The 19,887-nt window shown below is 41.2% G+C and overlaps 1 protein-coding gene across 1 annotated transcript in view; it reads left to right on the top strand.

Moving 5' to 3' along the window:
* CDK17 (cyclin dependent kinase 17) overlaps positions 1-19,887 on the top strand; it is a 144,665-nt gene that overhangs the window by 53,393 nt on the left and 71,385 nt on the right. The window contains exon 2 of the mRNA XM_083182293.1: positions 15,848-16,004. Within this exon, the coding sequence (XP_083038419.1) occupies positions 15,887-16,004 (118 nt within the window). The 5' untranslated portion in view covers positions 15,848-15,886. The remainder of the gene's footprint in view (positions 1-15,847; positions 16,005-19,887) is intronic.

Raw genomic sequence — 19,887 nt, 5'->3', positions numbered from 1 at the left:
TTAAAATTATAAACCTGCACTGGAGATGCAAATTTCTTCTGCAGTCATGCTGCTGAGCAGGGATACAGCGCAGCCTTCACTCAGGCCACTTTCAGCCTGTAAATTGTGGCTGTGAAACCACCTACATTTGGTGTGGGCGAAAGCAGTTTCCACAATTGCTATTTTCTCATTTAAAGCTTGCTTATGCATGCTGCCCTCATCTTCAGTATCTTCAGTAGCACTTGTTCATGATTATGTTTGGTTCCATTTGCTAGGTGGACCGATATTGGTTGACATGCAAAAGGTTTGCCAAGGTCAACATTGACAAAAAAGTCGACACAAACAATAGGCCAAGGTTTTTTTTAAGGGGGGGGGGGGGGGGGGGTCATTAAGTATTAACCAATACTTCACCAATGTAATCTAATTACCGTTGACCTAATCATCAACATTGGTTTTGTTAACCTTGAGTACAACACTAAAGCTGGGTACACAGCTTTACAATCCCTGTTTTCTTCCGAACGACCGTAGACCCGTCGGACCGTCTACAAACAGCCGATACGCGCGTACACACCTGTACAATTTTACTTGCGACGTCCGATGTACTCCCGTCCAAACAGTCGGAAGAAAAAGATTGTACCACCGTACACACTGTCTCGATTTGGGCTATTTAATGGGCTGGTTTAGGGCATAATTATAGCAAACCACTATATAGATGGGTTACGCAAAATTAGTCAGCCGGCAGGGTGACTAAACTTCTATATAGACGGGTTATGCGTCTACATTTTATTCACCCTTTTACCCGTTAAAAAAAACCGACGTGGGGTCCCCCCCCCCCCATGGCTGTAACCAGCACCAGGCTGAAGAGCCGGGGCTGGTATTAAAAATAAATAAATCAGGCAATCCGGCAAATTATTATTATTATTTTTTTTTAAACAAGCCCCAGGCTCCAGGTCCGGGGCTGGTTCCCGAAATACGGGGGACAAAATGACTAGGGGTCCCCTGTATTTTAAGAACCAGCCCCAGGCCAAACCAGCCAGCAGGGTAATGCCACAGCACGTCTTTTTTAAATGGGTAAAAGGGTGACTAAAATGTGGACGCATAACCGGTCTATATAGAAGTTTAGTCACCCTGCCAGCTTCTTAAAATTTAGACGAAAACCCGTCTATGAGCTGTAGGAGAGATCATGCAGCTCTGGAACATCCACATGGGCGTTCCAGCTTTGGCAGTATAGTCGCAACAGCTGCTGTATTGGGGGTAGTCAAGCCCCAAGAAACAAGGTGCAAAAATGGATAGCCGCGCTTGAAAATATTTTTGGTGAACACTAGCACCCAATTGGACTGATTTTACAAATAAAAAACAAACCTACGTGACCAGAAATAAAATAATACATGCGCATAATAATTTATAAAAGACAAGTGGAAAGTAAAATTATTAAAAATGTTCTGAAATTAGTATTCTGAATATATATGATGGAATAATGATATATGGTGGTATGCTAGTGCACTAAGAAAACGTTCTGCACAATTCGGTTCCTGTCCGTTCCTAGTACGCTCTTGGTTATTTTGTGACAAGATAATATAGTCTATTCTTTGATAAAGCCGTTTGATACAGCAAAATGTCAGGAGTACCTACCTTTGCCAAGTTCCTGGTTTTTCTACACACTTCTGCTTTCAAATTTTTGGACTTATTTGAACCAGCCCTTATTTTATGCCCTCCATCTTCACCAGCATAGGAGCCTTTCATCCATCCAAATGCCGCCAGCTCTCCTCCCATGGTGGACTGGACCCTATCTGAACCAGCACAATAACACCTGCCGGAAGTCAAACTTCAGTGCGAGACTTTGCAACATCAATGGTGGACGGTAACGAGCAACCATCTATAGTATCAAGGGCGTACTAGGAATGGACACCTATCAATTATATACCAGGAATTGTGCAGAACATTTTCTATGTGCACTAGCATACCATAATATATGTTGAATACATGTTTTTTTATTTGTAAAATCAGTCCAATTGGGTTCTAGTGTTCACCCAAAAAATATTTTCAAGCATTGCTATCCATTTTGCACCCTGTAATTAGGGTGGCCAATCTCGGGATCGGCGGGATCCCGGGATTTGGCCCCAATATTGCCGGGATTTGAATCCCGGGATTGGACCTTCCAATCCCGGGATTTCGGGATTAGATTAGTTTAATGCTGGGCAGCGTCTGAGCACTTGCTCAGATGCTGCCCGGCTGCTCCTGAGTCCTGCGCCGGCTGTGCAGCTCAGACGCGCAGCGTGATGTGGTCAGAGGTCACGCTGCGCGTCACACTGTGCAGCCAACCGAACACGCCCCCGCACCGCCGTCGCTCTGTACAATTACTGGAGGCTGTTCGCTGAACTCGCCGCTGTGACCAGGACAAGGCATGATGACTTAGCGGCAGGGAGAGGTCAGACGGCGAGTGAGTTGTGACACTGTAGGTGCAGCGCTGCGGACTGCGCAGCGTGACCTATGGGTCACGCTGCGCAGGCCGCAGCACTGAACCCGCTCCCGCCCGACTTCTCCCGGCTGCACAGTGTAGTAACACACTGACCTCCCTCTGGCATCACAACTGTCGCCTGCCCCACTTAAAGTAAGGCAACGTGGGGGAGGGGGGGGGGGGTGGTTTTCTTTTAAGGATGCCAATCCCGGGATTGAGCATTTTTCAATCCCGATTTCCGGGATTGAAAAAATGCCCCGGGATTGGCATCCCTACCTGTAATATTATTTAAAGCTGAATAGGGGCAGATGTATTCAGCCTTTAAAAAGAGATAAACGTGAGTTATAAATGAGCTCCTGCCATTTTTTTTAAATACAGCCTATATCATGACTTTACCACCCTTGCATTTATTTATTTGTAAAGCTTAATGCACCTGCCTCATAATTAGCTAATACTGTACCTAAAAGCAGTCATTCCCAAATACTGGCACCTTTGCAGTCCAGTTTTTAAGGCTATCCATGGCTAAACAGAAGGTCAAATTGACTGAGGTATTATTTAGTCACACATGCTCAAGCATGGTTATCCATTAAAACCTGGACCCCCAGGGTGACTTGTAGACAGCGGGTAACCATAACGCCATTTGTCAAAATGATTATTATTTACATTTCTTTTGGAACTGATGGCCTTGAAAAATGTGTGCTGGTGCATGCTACACATCCACATTAAACAGTTACATAACTTCAAGGAAAGCAATGCTGTAATTTGTAAACTTAATTGAACTTCTTAACTTTTTCAAATTTACTATCGTTATATTTTTAAAGTATGAATTAACACGATCACGCTAATTCTAGGTCAACATTTAAAATGCAGGGTGGAAAGAACAGACCGAAGATCTGAAATGCTGTCAAATGTGGTGGAAAGTACATGGAATAATGCTTCAAGCCCCTTGTCCACTGGGAAGTGCTGATAAAGGCTTAGTATCTGTAACACTTGAATAATACATGGAAGTCAGGGGAATTGGATATGTGACTGAAATAGATCGGCTGATGTGAAATAATTCTGCAGTAGATCCAGATTGTGTATGTTAAACTAAACCTTTAGGAAACAAAGAACATATTTTGGGATGGTGCAGAATTTTCCCTAAAATAAATGGTTGAGCGTTTGTGTAATCCCTGTAGGAGCGCTGCTGCTACTCTTCTGGTACTTGGCTACTCTACTATGTGATCAAATAGGAATATTGCTTCTGCACCTTCAGTAATTGTGCAGGTACTGTATATTCGCACAAACCTTACTAGTAACAACACATATATAGTTCCCAATTCATGATTTTGACAGGATGGATACATCTGATTTCTCTTCTTTGTCAATTAAGCGTCCCTTTTAAGGGTAGGGCATTTTCTTGCCCTTTCTGAATTTCCCATATTCTTGTGCTTGTGTGGCTATTTCTAATACAACTAGTTTTTCCTCAAATGCTGTTGCTTTTTTGTGTGTTTAATTAGTTATGGAAGTGTAGTAATTTCTACATCCTGCCTTTTTGATAGTGTTCAGACATTCAACAGCTTTTCAGGAAATTAAAGTGGGTAGCCAGTTACTTGCAAAGAAACTTTGGGAATGAAAAACAGAAGTGTTTCTCAGTTATTCTTTTCATGCTATCTTTCCTGAAAACACACTGTCCGCAGCTCAAAAAACAGGCCTGGATAGCCCTCTACAAAGTGAAGTACAGTACTAACCACAATTAATAAGTTTGGTACAATGTGTTGATGTAGGTTTTCACATTTTATATTTATTATTGTATGTTGTTCATCATATTCATTTTGTTATATTGAACAAGGTTTCACAGCTTAACTTAAGCACCATACACTCTATTCAATTAACGTCACCACCAATATAGTGCATTTTATTTATTTGTTTACAGTTTTTCTTATATAGCGAAGCACATTCTGTTGCACTTTACAATTGGAAACTGTGATACTACAAAATGAGTAGTAAAAAACTGACCTAGAGGTAGGAGGGCCCTGCTTACAAGCGAACGGTGGTGCCGCTGGGCAAGCGGTGTAGTGTCCTGAGCGATATCTTTTTTTAAACAATTGTGTAGTGTGTATGGGGCTTTAGTTATATTTTGCGTCCTGGTTTGCATATTTTTGGTTCCAGGTGGTAGGCAAGTCCTTTTACTGTTGCTTAGTAGCTGGGTGCACACCTATACAATAGTTATTCTGTTCTGATATCTGGTGAACAGCCGTCCCTTATATGCTTATGTGCAGACATATTAGCTGATAAATGGCTTATAACTGTTGGGACCGTGTGCCGCACAGCTAACTGCTTGGTCAGATGGGGATTGAATATGTGTACCCAGTATAGCTTCCCCTCTCCTCTATCCAGCATTTTTGTGCTTTATCTCTTTGACTAGGCTATTTTATAGGTAATCTATGTTTGTTTGTAGAGAGTTATTACAGAATCCTAAATGCTTACTCAAGTATAAGGTGTGGCTGCCTTTTTAACAGGCCATGACTCAGTTCCTGCTTCCACTTGTACGGGAAACAAAGGTTTGTGTACTTCAATGTAAATTTCAGCGTGTTTCCTGAAAAGTCATTCAGCCTGGAGTTTCCTGGCACGCCACGCATGTCACAGGCATGGAGATTACATTGAAAAAACATTCAATCTAATGCCGTCAGTTATTTTTGATGATTTCATTTTCATATGCTGACATATTGAGTACATCGGCATTTTGTTTCTTGTGGTTTTCTTAGGCAGATGAAATAAGTGAAAACTTGTACATTTACTAAAGAATGATCATAAATATAGTGGGAATTGTGTTTTATCCTTCTCTCGGTGTAAACTATTTGACCTGCCGCTGTGACATGTGCGTTGGGTTCATGTTTGCTCATAATTTCTTCTAAAATTCTGTTCAACCCAAGATACCCCTTCCCGTTTTGTTTTGGGAGTTCTCATTAATGTGACCAATCATCAGACTTGAAACTTTCTTCTAGAAGAGGAGATCTCTGTGAAAACTAATATCCTGCACGCTGTCTGTTTATTTTACAAATAGCTACTTGAACTTAGTGTTCTCCAGCTGGTAACCCTGGGTTTCCCTCTCTAAAGCCTGCAGTGCCATTTGGCAGCCTGACTCAAGGAGGCGCTACCTGAGATGGGAGCAATCAGCTGTTTGCTTTTTAAATACATTTCACTGACATTTGAAAGTGAGTTTGAAAATAGAAAAAAGGAAGAAGCTTGTTGTGCAACATATATTGTTTTTGTAAGCAGTCTTAATAAATATACAAGTTATGGGTAAATACAAGGAAATATTTCTATTCTTTCTTTTTCTGAATGTAAGGTTCCCATTGGGATAATGTAGAAATATACAAAACTGCTCCCTTCTCTGAACATTTTATTTTATGATTGAATTTTTTGCCCTTGAATTGTGGCCTTTGATGTAGTTCATATTATTCTGCTTATGACGCCAAAAGGGCAGCTGTGTGTCACTAGCAGATGGTGCTTTTGGTTTCCCTGCTACTAATTAAAATCGCTAAAGCTCTTGGTTGCCAGTGTGCTGGAGAAAGCGGAAATGAGGGAGTTTTATCCGATCATTCTGTTACCACTGAGAGGCTTAGCACACATGCATTAGACTGAACTACTGATGATATTAAGAAAATACAGCAAAAGTCAAGAGGGATAGTGTTGTTGTTTTTTGGTGTGTTGGGCAATCTGAACTCATAGTAAAATGATGGCAAAGAACAACTGCATGATCTAGATAATATATAGCACACATTTTCCATAATTTCATCTGAGTGTAAGTTGGTACACCATGCACTGGTTTTCTGCTCCCTGAATTCTTTCATTTCAAACATACTATTGAAGGCTAAGCCAGTGGTTCAAGAACTTTTTTGAATCACTGTGCCCTAGACCAGTGGTTCTCAACCTCGGTCCTCAAGTAGCCTCAACAGTGCATTGTTTCCAGGTCACCTGCCAGGTGCACTCATTATTCACTGACACAATGTAAAAGATCACATGTGGAGACCATTGTTTCACCTGTGATTTTGTGTGGCGGGTCCTGAGGACCGTGGTTGTGAACCATTGTCCTAGAGTGTCGTTTTTTTCACAGCACCCCTAAGACTAACATTTCCAGAAATTTCCACAAAGTAGATTGTGTTTGTCATCCTTAAGGTGCCCATACACTGCAGCGATTTCTCTCCTGGGATGAATCACTGGTGATACCCCCTGTTGAGCCGCTCAGGACCTTTCAGAGCAGCAGGATCACATGCGATCTTTTTGCATGCGATATCTCAGCCAAGCCTGGCTTGCTCGGAAGCAATCCAAGAGATTGCTTCTGCAACCGGTGTGACTTGCCGCCTCCTCTGCAATGCGCACGGGACCTGCTGTCATTTACCTGCAATATGGGCTCCTTTCCTGCGAGTGATTGCTGCAATCACCGGAAAAGAGCCCAAATTGCAGGCTAATTGCCTAGTGCATGAAGGGATCCTGTTAGATTCCGTTAAGTGTAAGGAACTGGATTTGCTTCTGTTTGTACACCTATTCTATGATTGGCAGCCACCAGCAGTTTGGTCTATTACGGTGACCGTATATATTATATAACTTAGTCCAGTAAGTGTACCATGGCGCTCAGCTTGAGAACCACTGGGATAAACCATTGCATGCAATTTAAATACAGTTCTGCTGCATGGTCTTTACTTAAACTGTACATTCAGTAAGTAAATATTATTTACTGATATCAGAGATACAGTGCAAATACTGTGCAGTGATATGACTTGTGCTGTATAAATACTGCCCTGTGATCTGCTGTTACTGGATCTACAAATGCATAGCACCGGGAAATGCTGGAAAAAAAACCTGAATTGTAATAAAAACACTTTTGTATATTCTAGATACCTGGCTTAGGGGGGTATTCAATCCAGGATTCCAGCTGTCGGCACGTCCCAACAGTCGGAATCCCAGGCCGTTGTTGCTCCGCTTGACAGATATTCGAAGTCAGAATTCAGTGTCCTGCCTGTGGAGTGTCCAAAAGTGGGTGTGTCATCAAAAACAGCCAACTAGTCTGATCTGTTTTCCACCTTCGATGCTGTAGGAAACTGCAGCATTGACTAGCCGGCCAATATTGAATACCCCCTTTAGTATCTGAAATATGTGTAACATTTAATATTTTAGGTGCAGGACTATTAGCACAGTTAGGTATACATTTGTGCAAGGTTTTTTTTTTTTTTTTTCCCATATAAACAGTCGATTCAATGCATTTCTTTGAATACCGCATTAGCTGCTGACTTGGTTTTAATGTAATCGATCTGATGCTTAAAAATAAACTTGCCAACTAAACAGCTATATACTTACACTGGAGCTGGACAAATTCAAGGAAGCAGGTAGCCAGTGCACTTCAGTAATTACTGCCGATGCCATACTTGTAGGTATCACTGAATGTAGATGTACTGTATTTCCTGGCTCTGTAAAAGCTCATTCTGTCCCCTGCATTGACGGCGATTCATACAGTTCACTTTTTTCATACACCTTAATTTAGTGTGTAGCTATGGAAAGGTTTTTGTGTGTATTCCGTTCCATTAAGCTCCTGCCACACGGTTTTTGTGCTTATATGATTGCTAGTGGAATTTTAGAACTCTTCAGCTATGGAATCAGTAGACTTTTGATGACTTTTACGCACCATGCAAGATAAGATGTTGACCCCACTCTGTGATTTTACGTGGTCTTCTGCTTCGTGTCTGAGTCGCTGCTGTTCCTCAACACTTTTATTTTCTAAGAATATATCTTACAGTTGGTCGTGGAATATCCAGTATGGATGAAATTTCACAAACCTTCTAAAGCAGGGTACACATTTGCCTTTTGTCAGTAATGCTATGCACAATAACAATATCGTTAACAAGGCTCATTTTTCCAAGTTTATCCCGAAATTTGTTATACTGTTTCTATCTCGTTCTATGCTCTGCCTTTTCCAGCAGTCAGCAGTGTTAAGAAGGAGCTTGTGGTTTTTTACCCCATTGTTTTATACTGTAATAGACTATTGTGAATAATGGAGATTGTTCATTTTCCCCTGTGCTGGTCTACGGTCTTCAATTTACTACATTGTATAGCTTTTTGTAACCAATGTTTCAGCCGCATTTTTCCATTTTTTGTTAAACTGTAAGCATTTTGTTTTCAATATTAATACCGTCAATATAAGTTTTTTCTGATTGTCAAACATGCCATATATACAGATGTAACCATGCTCATCTTCTCTGTGATGCGCCATTTTTTATGCTTCCTACTGGAACAATCATCAGCTGTGAATTTTTGCTGGGAATTATGGTTGCCATGTAGATCACCGTAAAGTTTCAACATTTTTATTTTTTACTTCTGTGTAATGATGACTTGATCATTACTATTTAGGTCACCAAACTGCTCCTTGTTTTTAGATACGTTTACACAAAGCTTTCATTGTGTATTGAAGAGGTTTCCTTAAGCCTTAAGTAAGGAGTGATACACCTAATGAACATACTCTGAAAGTTTAGTATCCTGTCATTCACTTACGCCGCATTAGTGTTGAAAATGATTCATAAATTGCTGCTATACAGATTAATACATCTATCTGAGCAGCTCTGCAGTTCATATTCAGTGACTTTTTTTTCTTTACCACACCTTTCTCTATTCTGCCACTGTCCTGCGTTCTATGGAAAATGTACGTTATAAGAATGTCACATGGTGTCACAGCACCAAGCAAGCCGTTTTGTTTAAACAGACTGGTTTATTATTTACCATGGACGAAGGGTTTTCTGTGTTTTATCTTCAATATGTAATAGCTACAATAACCTAAATAATGCACAATGCAGTTAATGTCTAGATTTCCTAAGAGCTTATCTGAAATCATGTATGTATTTATTTTTTACTACTATTTTTTTTGTTTCACACTGAAGAATTTTACTTCTATATGGCTTTAAAGTGCTACCTCTTTTATACTGAAATTTTATAAGAATTTTTCGGGTTTTTTTAAAAAAATGTATGCATTTTTTCCACTACTAGTCAAAAGATTGTGTGTAAGACTTGTGTGTATCTCCCAATAAACAGGTGGAATGCTCAGCCTATGACTCACTATGGGTGCGACAAGTGGAGAGAAGTGATCAGGCAATTGCGTACATCTTTTAGAAAAGTTACATTTGTCTTTTATGCGCCCTATATGAAATATTTGTATTGACTAAATGTATAGTTCAAGGAAAAAAATTAGGACTTGGTCTTGGCATATCTTTCCACTGGAATAAAGCAAAAATTATATATTCTATTGTTTTTAGATTTTGTTTAAGCCTGTTGGGTTCTCTTAAGAATCTTTTGTAGAAGTTGTTAGTGTTGGTGTTACTCTAGCGCAGGTCTGGCCACTACAGCTGTAGCAAAACTACAAGTCCCAGCATGCTGGGCCACTGGTTTGCTAATAGGGAATGCTAAAACGAAGGCAGTGCTTGCTGGGATGTGTTTAGCATTAGCTGGGAGCCACAGGCTCTAGCCTATCGTTGTTCAAAACACATGTTGACTTTGAATATTATTTCTGATAATGGCTACACTTCTATTGCAAGGTAAATCTGGTATGCGGGACTCTTATTTAAAAAATAATAATAATAATTAAAAGGTCCCAGGGGATATGCTCTGCTGCAGCCAGGCCTGTTCTGTACCCAGCACCATGGTCCACGATAGGAGCAGCAGCGGACAGGGAGAAGAGAGAGCAGTGACAGCCAGCTGCCAGGAGATGAGTAGCTGTGGACATTTTATAGGGGAGCAGGAGAGCCGTTCGATGCTGCATTATATTCCCCTGTCACCTCAACCCAAGTCACCTTGCCCCTTTCTCGTCGCCTCACCACCTCTCTCATTTCTTTTTAAGGCGTCTAATAAAACTAAACTTCTGGAGCTTTGTAAATACCCAATCGATTTTCTCCGTTTTGACTGTACCAAACCAAATGTTGAAAATATTATTTCTACTGAAATCAGACTTGATCGCAGGAAAATTCTATACTCAAAATGGGCAAAACCATGTGTACTGCAGGTGGGACAAATGCAAAATGTGCAAAAAAAAGTTATGTGCACAATGCATTCTGAGCTAGATGCAATCTAATTCAAAAAGCACAAGCAGAACATACTTTTTGTGCCGTGCGATGCACGTAAACCTGACTGTATATGGGTGGCATTAGATTTAAGTGTGGTGTGTTCAAACTGAAATCTAAATTGCAGTGTAAAAATAAAGCAACCACTTTTTTCCCCTGCACAGAAACAAAATAATTTTCCGTAGTGTTCATTCTAGCACCTGCCATATTTGAAAACCCGTGCAGTTCCTCTTCCCTGCCTGGGGTGTCACTGTCTGCTATAGTGCTTCTAGCACAGTGTGGTCTGTATATCAGCACTCATGCAAACCAGACCTGTTCTAGAAACACCACAGCAGACAGCGACAACCAAGGCAGGGAAGAGGAACTGCATTGGTTTTAAATATGGCGGGTGCTAGAATGAACACTATTCCAAATCTAACTATCTGCACAATCTATTTATATATATTTTACCCACCTACAGTGCATGTGCTTTATGCCCACTTTGAGAACAAATTTGTCCTATGATCAGGTCTGAATAAAGCTGGGCATACACTAGGATGACTTCTCCCCCTCAAGCTGTATGCAGTTCTTTTACATGCGATCCCAGCCAAGCCTGTCCAGTTCGGAAGCAGTCAAACAGTTTGCTTCTGCAGCCGGTGCTACTCAATCATTCGGTTTTGCACCTGATATCCTCAAGCACAGTCTACCTTTTACCTGTTGACCTTTTGAACCTGTCGCCCTACTGCATGCCAACCCATTGACGGTCTATTTAGAGGTGGCCAAACTGGTCCTTGAGAACCAACGTATCACGTTTTCCAGACCACTTACCTATTGCATAGCTAGGTGGTCATTTTCAAAAGTGGTACATTCATTCCTAATTGACACATTCTACATATCCACAGGTTGCCCAGATAACATGAACTCTTGGTAGATCTCAGGGACCACTTTGTGGGATTCCAAAATAAATATAACCTCTACCTATAATTTGTAGAATAAATTATATTTTCAGTGCTCTAAAATGTCTACTTTTGCATATTTTTTTTTTTTTATCCATTTTTTTTTTACTGTGTGGCTCAGTGGGCTGTATGGTGTTCTGCATTATAAGGCCGACTGTGTCGATAGACATTCTTTCAATATGTTGACACCAAAAGGTCAACAGTGACTATAGTCGACACAAATTTTTATATAGCAATGGTCGACAAATTTTTCACCTTTTTGTCGATGCTTGAGCACGTGGACAACCAAATAGTGTACTGCGTACTTGCACATGGTTTGCTTTTCAGGGCTGTGGAGTCGGTAGATAAATGTTCCGACTCCTCGTACTTCTGACGCCGACTCCTCTGTATTAATATGCAAATGTATTTGATACATTCCTTGAAGGAAAGAAAGGCAACATACATATTATTACTACAGAAACTAGAGGCTGGGAAGCCAACAGTCTACTGTATTGAACAGTTTAAGCAAAGGACAAACACAATGAAAACAAAGTTTTATTAATTTGTTTGATAATTAATTAAATGATAGTAGCAGTAGGCATAAACATCAGGAACAGGAACTTTACCAGTTCAAAGATAAAAACCACATTATTTGGTTGTTTTGGGAACAAAAACAATAGGAAAGGTTCAGAAGTGTGGAGCATGAGTTCCGCATGCTTTGTGACGACAACAAAAATTAACGAGCCACAATCTCCGCTGGTTTGCTTGCTCGTCACCGTTCAATTCATGGACACAAGGAACGATTTCTTTACCGAATCGTTAAATGGTGTCTGTACATCAATATGAACCAGCGTAAGGAATGGCTTAGCCAAGGTAAACGACCCCGCGCAAGCCTTTTCTAGTTTGACCCCATTTCTGGCAAAAGCACACAGATTGGTGGCTTTTACAACCTGTTGGGAGAATTTATTTATTTTTGAATAGGTCAAATCATGGATAAAAAAAAATTAAAAACATGTAAAACTGCCATTTTCCGACAATCGCCAGTTTCCGACTGAGTGAATAGACCCCAAATCCGGTGATGAGATGGGAAAATTCAATATGCTTCCACAATCTACAGCCCCATACAGGCCTGGTGATCAGCATCACACTTGCCAATGCCGGCGGGTGGAGCAAAGGCCATGCAGCATGACAGTTGTAAACGAGGAACTCCCTCTTCTGCACATGTGGTTTAGAGAGGGGGTCGTTAATGATGCACGAGAGCTTGCATTGTTAAATATATTGAGTGTACACACACACTAGAAGCTAAAGTGAAAGTGTTTTTCTATATCTTTTAGTGTGTTTGGGGCTTAAGACATCAATCTGCATTAGCATTGATATACAGCCATAAACATACTAATTAACAACTAGCTTGCCCAATCCACACTGCCAATATGTTGCAGTACAACTGTATGTTTGGCAAGTATGCAATCATTTATTTCATTGTAAATCACGTTTTACATGATCATTGCCAGATTTATATCCGCCAGATTATGAAAAGGAAAATGGAATGTGTTTCTAAGTGCAAAGCTAAGCGATGCGTCTGTGTATGTATTTTGTATGTGCCTTACTACATGCATTATTGCAAATATTTATCTCCTTATTTTATGGGAGTTCCGAATTTGTTGTGCAGGAGAGGTTCATTTTGTGTTATTTTGGGTGGTAATATCTTTGCCTGGACAGTAATGATGATTCTGCTTTACTCCCATTGCAGAATTGAAATCTTCCTATTGTTTCTCTCTGAGACTGAGGCAGAGTTCTGGGTAAATAGCTTGCAGTTCATTTTTAAATGCTATGGGGTGGGATGGGGGTATTCGTTCAATCTATTACACAGTCAGATATTTTTTGATGGTAGGCTAGCCCGCAGATCCGTGAAAAAAGGCCTTGAATTTGGCACTTCACTGACCCGCAGCACATTTTAATAGGTCTGTGCCGATATTTACGCCTGTTGGAAATATCTGCACACATTGAATAACCCTCAACATGAGGAAAAAATGCCTAGCATGAATAGTGTGATTAGGAAAGGAATAATCTGGTGAATTAATGTAAATCATTCAGCCGCTAGAATGATTAGGCAAATTTACATTTTATCAAAGGTACTGTGGAGTGTGTGTTCATGTTATTCTGAAAGGGGAACCTATTATGATGATTATTATTATTATTGCTGCTGGACAAACATAAAGATAGTCATTGGCCCATATTCGATGCGAGCGGGGTTAAACGGGGAGGATCACCGAAAACAAGCCACCCTCACCATTTAACCCCTGCGTCGGCCGCTCACCCTATTCAATGTTCCATCAATGTTGCTGTCAGAGGATGGTGAGGATTCGCCCAAACTCTGAGGGTAACGGCTAATGCAGGGAAGCCGCTGCGTTTAGCTTGCTGTTTTGGTGGCCACATGCGCTGTTCCAGGTGGAAACAGTGTGTGCAGGGGGGTATGTTGAATACTGATCTGTGACTGCAAGCAAACAGCAATGCTCGCCATCAAAGCTTGCAAAAGAGCACTGAATACAGCCCATTATCAGGCAATTGTAATTGTTTTCTTTGTGCAACATATTGCAAAAAAAAAACAACACTTTAACGCAGGGGTGGCCAGACCGGTCCTCGAGATCTACAAACGGTCCACGTTTTCCAAATCACCCAGCTGGTGCACCGCTGTAGTCATTACCAACTGTCACATTTTCAAACCGGCTGCATTCATTCCTACTATAGATCCACAGGTTGCCTGAAAAACATGAACTGTTGGTAGATCTTGAGGACAGGTTTGGCCACCCCTGCATTAGCGTCTTCAAAATCAGCAGGCTTATGTGTTTTTGCGGCAGCTATCATAGAAAAGATGGTTACATATCGGGGATTTGGTGTCGCCTGCCTGAGGCAGGCAAAAATCCCAGTTAAAGGATAGCCCCTGGTGAGTTAATTAACAGCCGTAAATTACAGCAGCTAATTGGATACTACCCCAAGTATTCTAACGTGTTTTATAATAGCTGAAGATGAAAAATGTTTATTCTATATGCCATCTAGACCAGGGCTAGACAAACCCAGGTCGCCACGGCGTCCAGATTCTGCTTCCTGGCGACTAGATTTTGAGGGGCAGGAAGCAGAATCTGGTCTTGGCCGGGTTGGGGGTGTCCTGTCCGGTCCTCCACCTCCCCCGCCCATTAGTGTTCACATTAAACTTCCTTAGCGGGACACTGCACCTTGCTCCTCCGCTCCACTTCCACTCTGACATGCCGCTGCTTAGAGACACCTGTATGTTGAGACCATTACTGATGCTATGCGCTGCTGTACTGACAGGCAGCAGCAGCCAGCAGAAGGATCCCTGCTGCCCGCCTGCTCTTCTCCGCCCATATGTGCCGCTAAGCAGAGTAGGCAGTGCAGGGAGGCTCTGGGCTAAAGAGGAGCTCTCCCTGCTCTGTTAGGTTGCTGCGGCCGTCTGTACTGGCTGTCACACAGGCAACAGCATCGTGAGCACAAAGCACAGCTGCAGCTGAGTAGCCCCAGCAGTTTCCCAGGCGGGGGGGGGGGGGGGGGGGGGGAAGTGGTTGGGACTCTAAAGTTTATCGGTGGGCCAGCCCTCTTTGGCAAACAGTGGCTGCACTCCCCCCACACTGGGCTTTCTCTTATATAATTCTGCTGCCTCCCACCTTCAGCTTGACCAGGAGTATTACAAGTGATTTATCGCACATTAAAATGGTACATCAAGTGCCAGATCGCATGTGAGCCTCATGGAGAGCTCCGGGGAAATTGGGTCAGAATTGTCCTTAGGACAAGTCGGAAAAGTGTATCGGCACCTTTATAATTACATTGAAATGTCTGGCATATCGTTATGTTCCAACATAGATTGCTTTGCAAAATGTTTGAAAAAATGCACTTTGCATAAAATTACATATCATGTATTACGCAGCATAGGTAAAGTGCAGTTTAAAAAAAAAATTGCATTCATTCCAAAATTAAGTTTTATTGACATGCTAAAAATGGCTGTGTTTACATAAAATTACATATGTACAGTATTACGCAGCATATGAGCCAATTTTAGGATTTCAATGAAACTTAAAATATGGAATGAATTCAAGTCTCGCACACACTGCAGATTGCTGCAGATTTAATAAATGCTCCGATCCCTGGAATTTTCTCATCAGTATTTACTGTAATAGGGAACAGGAGGTTGGGTATCTCGATATTAAGAAACTCTTAAGATGCAACCTCCCGATCTGACAGGTATAAAACTCATATACGCCACTGACCTGCTATTGCTCCTGCATACACACCTATTAAATTATCGGGCCAATTGGCATTTGCATGCTATTGTTCTTTTATTCTATTCCAATATTAGTACCTTTTTTCTCTTATTTATATATGTTTTTATTTTTTTCTAGGTTTCTACGCTGTACTCCTCCTTTTTTTTAAATTAAAACATGAAAAAGTTTAAGAGAAGGCTCTCGCTCACTTTACGAGGCAGTCAGACAATAGATGAGTCTCTCTCTGAGCTGGCAGAACAAATGACTATTGAGGAAAACAGCAGCAAGGACAACGGTAAGCAGTACTGCGTCTGTTAGGAATGATCTCACAATCTGTGATGTGTGTACTGAGTTTTCCTCTTCTGTATTGTTTCCCTGGATATATCTTCCTGCAACTGTATTCACACCTCTTCATCGCTCTGGTTTCTTGGTGTGCATGTGTGTCATTTATAAGAGCCTGATTGACTGGGCACGGTTTTGTACAGCAGTAACATCCTAGATGCCTGCCAGATATAAGCTATGTAAAAATGTATGTACTGTATGTATATAAAGCCCCATACATTCTACCAATTTCATTTTTTAAATAGATTACTCAGAAGGGCCCTTCGGAGCAATATCTTTTAAAAAAAACAGGTGGTATGTATGCTCAATATTGTTCGCGAAGCCCACTCTCATGCATCATTAACCGGTAGATTCGACAGGCATGTCAATTTTGGCAATATAGCCAATGACCTGCAAGTTGAGCAGGGTCCTGGTGACGTCACCAAACAATATCATGAACAATGTTGTTCAGTGTAAAAGCACTGTCCTTTAACCAATGGCACCACAGATATATTTAACTATGTCGGTGGTGCCTCTAATCCTCTTGTGTGTACAGGGTTGAAGTGTGTGTGTGTGTGTGACCATGTGTGAGGTTGGTATGTACATCTGAAATATAATTAAGTCCGTCTTCACCGTAACCTGTGTATTTGTTACTAGAATCTTTTGTATGACTGATTATACCAAATTTAGATTGAAACTGTTATATGGACATTGCCCCTGATGAAGTCCTAATGGACGAAACTCGTAGGGTTATTCTTTCTGCATGTCTCACATTCTGAACAAGATTATTGGATTTACACTACTGTGAAGAAATTCAATGATATTGGTGCTATACCTTACTTTGAATTTTTATTTCAGGGGTGCTCCAATAGATGCCAATGGAAAGATTCCTCAATCCAGTCGGTTTAGTTCATTTTTGTAGTTGGGGCACTCGCTAAGTAGTAAAGCAGTATCAGTCTTTATTCAACAGAGCATAGTCCGGCAGTGGGACCTTAATCTTGGCAACCAGTATCCTCCAAAGGCAACAGACTGAGTGCCCTACCTACAAAAATGGACTAACTATATGTAGTGTATGTATGTTTTCTATAACCATTACATATTTCTGTTTGATATCAGACTAGCATTCATCCTGCTAAAATTGCTGTATTTGTGGTCTTTGTGTATATATAGTAACAGTGTATGTATATAATGGATATGAGTCTGTATAGTGTAGCTTTAGTAGGTGACTCAGTACTCACAACCCTTCTGCAAATGGTGATAGAGGAAATGATGAGCGAGAGCTGGTGGGAGGCTTCATCCCTCACAGGCTGATTATTTGCTCAATATTCACTTTGTGTAAGGACAATGGTGAGACAGGAGATGCCAGTGCCATCTGCATATAGAGAGACTATTGTTGTATTGGCTAAGGGAATTTCTAGCAGCATTGCTGTGGACATGGATTTGCCACCCACAGATGTAATATATATGCAGAGTGATATTTCATTACAGTTATTTCCATCACATCTTTTCCCTACTTTTTATGTATTTGTAGGGTTATGGATCATAAGATAGACGGTGTATAGTTTGACACTGACACCAGGTCGATATGTCACAAGGTCCGACACATGAAAAGGTTGACATGATTGTTTAAGTATTTTTTTTTGTCATTGGAGACACCTGAGTGCATTGACCCCCAGTTAGTGTAGTGTATACCCTCACATGGCTCCTTTTGCTTGCCAGGCTTTGGCCCAAGTGCGTCAATGCTCTACTGCTGTGCTCAGCACACCTTTACCATTCCTAATTGCAGTCTACCTGGATTTTAAAATATGAAAAGTCCCCCCACAAAATGGTGGAACAATTCCTGTTAACTATTGCCATGTTGACCTATTCATTGTAGACCTATCATCTGGATCCCATTTGGAGTTCTCTGCTAACAGATGATGTCTGCCACACCTAGAGTCCAGTCCAGTATGCTCCACTACCCTCACATAAGGGGGTAGTCAATCCCCGCCAAGATTTCCAATAGGAGAAATGGCAGCAGGCACCCATTCATTGCTGTCTTTCCCGACCGCATTGAAGAGGTATCTGGGCAGAACGGACCTGTCTGTCAGGCCTGTTTTGCCAAGAACGGCTGTGGATTGTCGAGACCATGGCGGTAGTTTGACAATCCACGCCCCCTTTTCATCAGCAGAAGGGACATTGAATCCTGTCTGCAGATAAACAGGTGAGCGGGCCGAGAACAGGCCTAGGATTGAATACCCCCCTAAATATGGGCCTAGTCCAACATGTATCACAAAGCAAATTTGTTCTCAAAATAGGAAAAATAATGTGCACTGCAGGTGGGGGGCAGATGTAATCTGTGAAATAGAGGGTTAGATTTTGTTTCTGTTTAGTGTAAATATTGTCTGTTTTATTTTTACACTGCTATTTAGATTTCAGTTTCAACACACCCCACCCAAATCTAAAGCTGTGTCCCCACCTACAGATTTATCTGTCCAATCTTTCTGGTGGGAACAAAATTGTGTGAAACTGGAAAATGGGTAATGGCCAGGGCTATTTTTGTGCAGGCTTCAGCAGGAACTGTGGCCCTTATTCTAGTTCACTCTTTCGGACAAAATATTTCTTAGATGGACAAAACCATGTGCACTGCAGGTGAGGCAGGTGTTATTTGTGCAGAGATAATTAGATTTGGGTGGGGTTTTACACCTGCCTCACCTGCAGTGCACATGGTTTTGTCCATCTAAGAAATATTTTGTCAGAGTGAACTAGTATAAGGGCCTCAGTTCCTGCTGGAGCCTGCACAAAAATAGCCCTGGTAATGGCTATTCAGACAAATTGGTTAAATCCATAATGTTTCAGTGTTTGGGAGTGAATGGTTGTTTTTCATTTGCTTCCATGCATTACCTTATTTTTGTTCCCACCTGACATATCTATAGGTATGTTCTCAGCTTATCTCTCTCTGCACATGTTACATTTGCCCCACCTGCAGTGCACATGGGTTTGTCCAGAGAAAAAAATATTCTTTTGCTGTTCAGTCTGAATTAAGCCCTGTGTGTGTGGTATTTTGCCTGTGACTGACAAGCCATCACAGCAGGGAACATGCTGATGTGAACATAAAGCAATGGCATTGCACACTTAAACAGGGACCTATTCTGACACTGTTCCTTCAAACTTTGTAACTAGAAACACGTGTATTATTATAGGATCATTTCTTCAGCCTGTCTCCACATTATTCCCACCATTGTACACACCACTTCATATACAGTATAATGGACTGTTTTCTCCATAACCAGTGAAACTTCTATATATGATTTAGGATTACTATTTTTATTTATGATCATTTATTCATTAGGGTAGTTACATTTATTAAGTGTTGGAAAGTGATTTTGTAATCATTTACAACCGTTCCTTACTTACTAAACTCCCTACACCACATGCAGATCCTGTACTATGTAATAGCCTGCAGGGTTTGGGTTATGTAAACCAATAGATATACAGTACAGTGTTTTTTCTTTCTATAAGCCAAATTCATGTTATGTTGCCATAATCAAAATGATCACCTTACAATTTGAGGCTGTATTGCCAATATGTCACTGCTGTCTGCATCATGCAGATTATTTGGTCTGGGAGTATTTTTTTAGGAGCCAATGAACAGAACTGTTTTTGGATTGTGAGTGCAAACCAAATTATATACACAAAGAGTTGCTAAGCAGTCAATCAGAATCTCATTAACACTGACCACACGAATGCCTGCCCCCTGCAGTATGTTTTGCATATACTTGCAACGTACAGGTCTGGGAATGGGGCGGGCGGCTAACGTAATGTGACATCAGCCGCCCACCCCAGGAATGCAGGTGCCCGCCTGCATTCGCATGGGG

This window comes from Crinia signifera, chromosome 4 (genome assembly GCF_055691185.1).
Source record: "Crinia signifera chromosome 4, ASM5569118v1, whole genome shotgun sequence".
NCBI lineage: Eukaryota > Metazoa > Chordata > Amphibia > Anura > Myobatrachidae > Crinia > Crinia signifera.
This window is presented reverse-complemented; position numbering and strand designations above follow the sequence as displayed.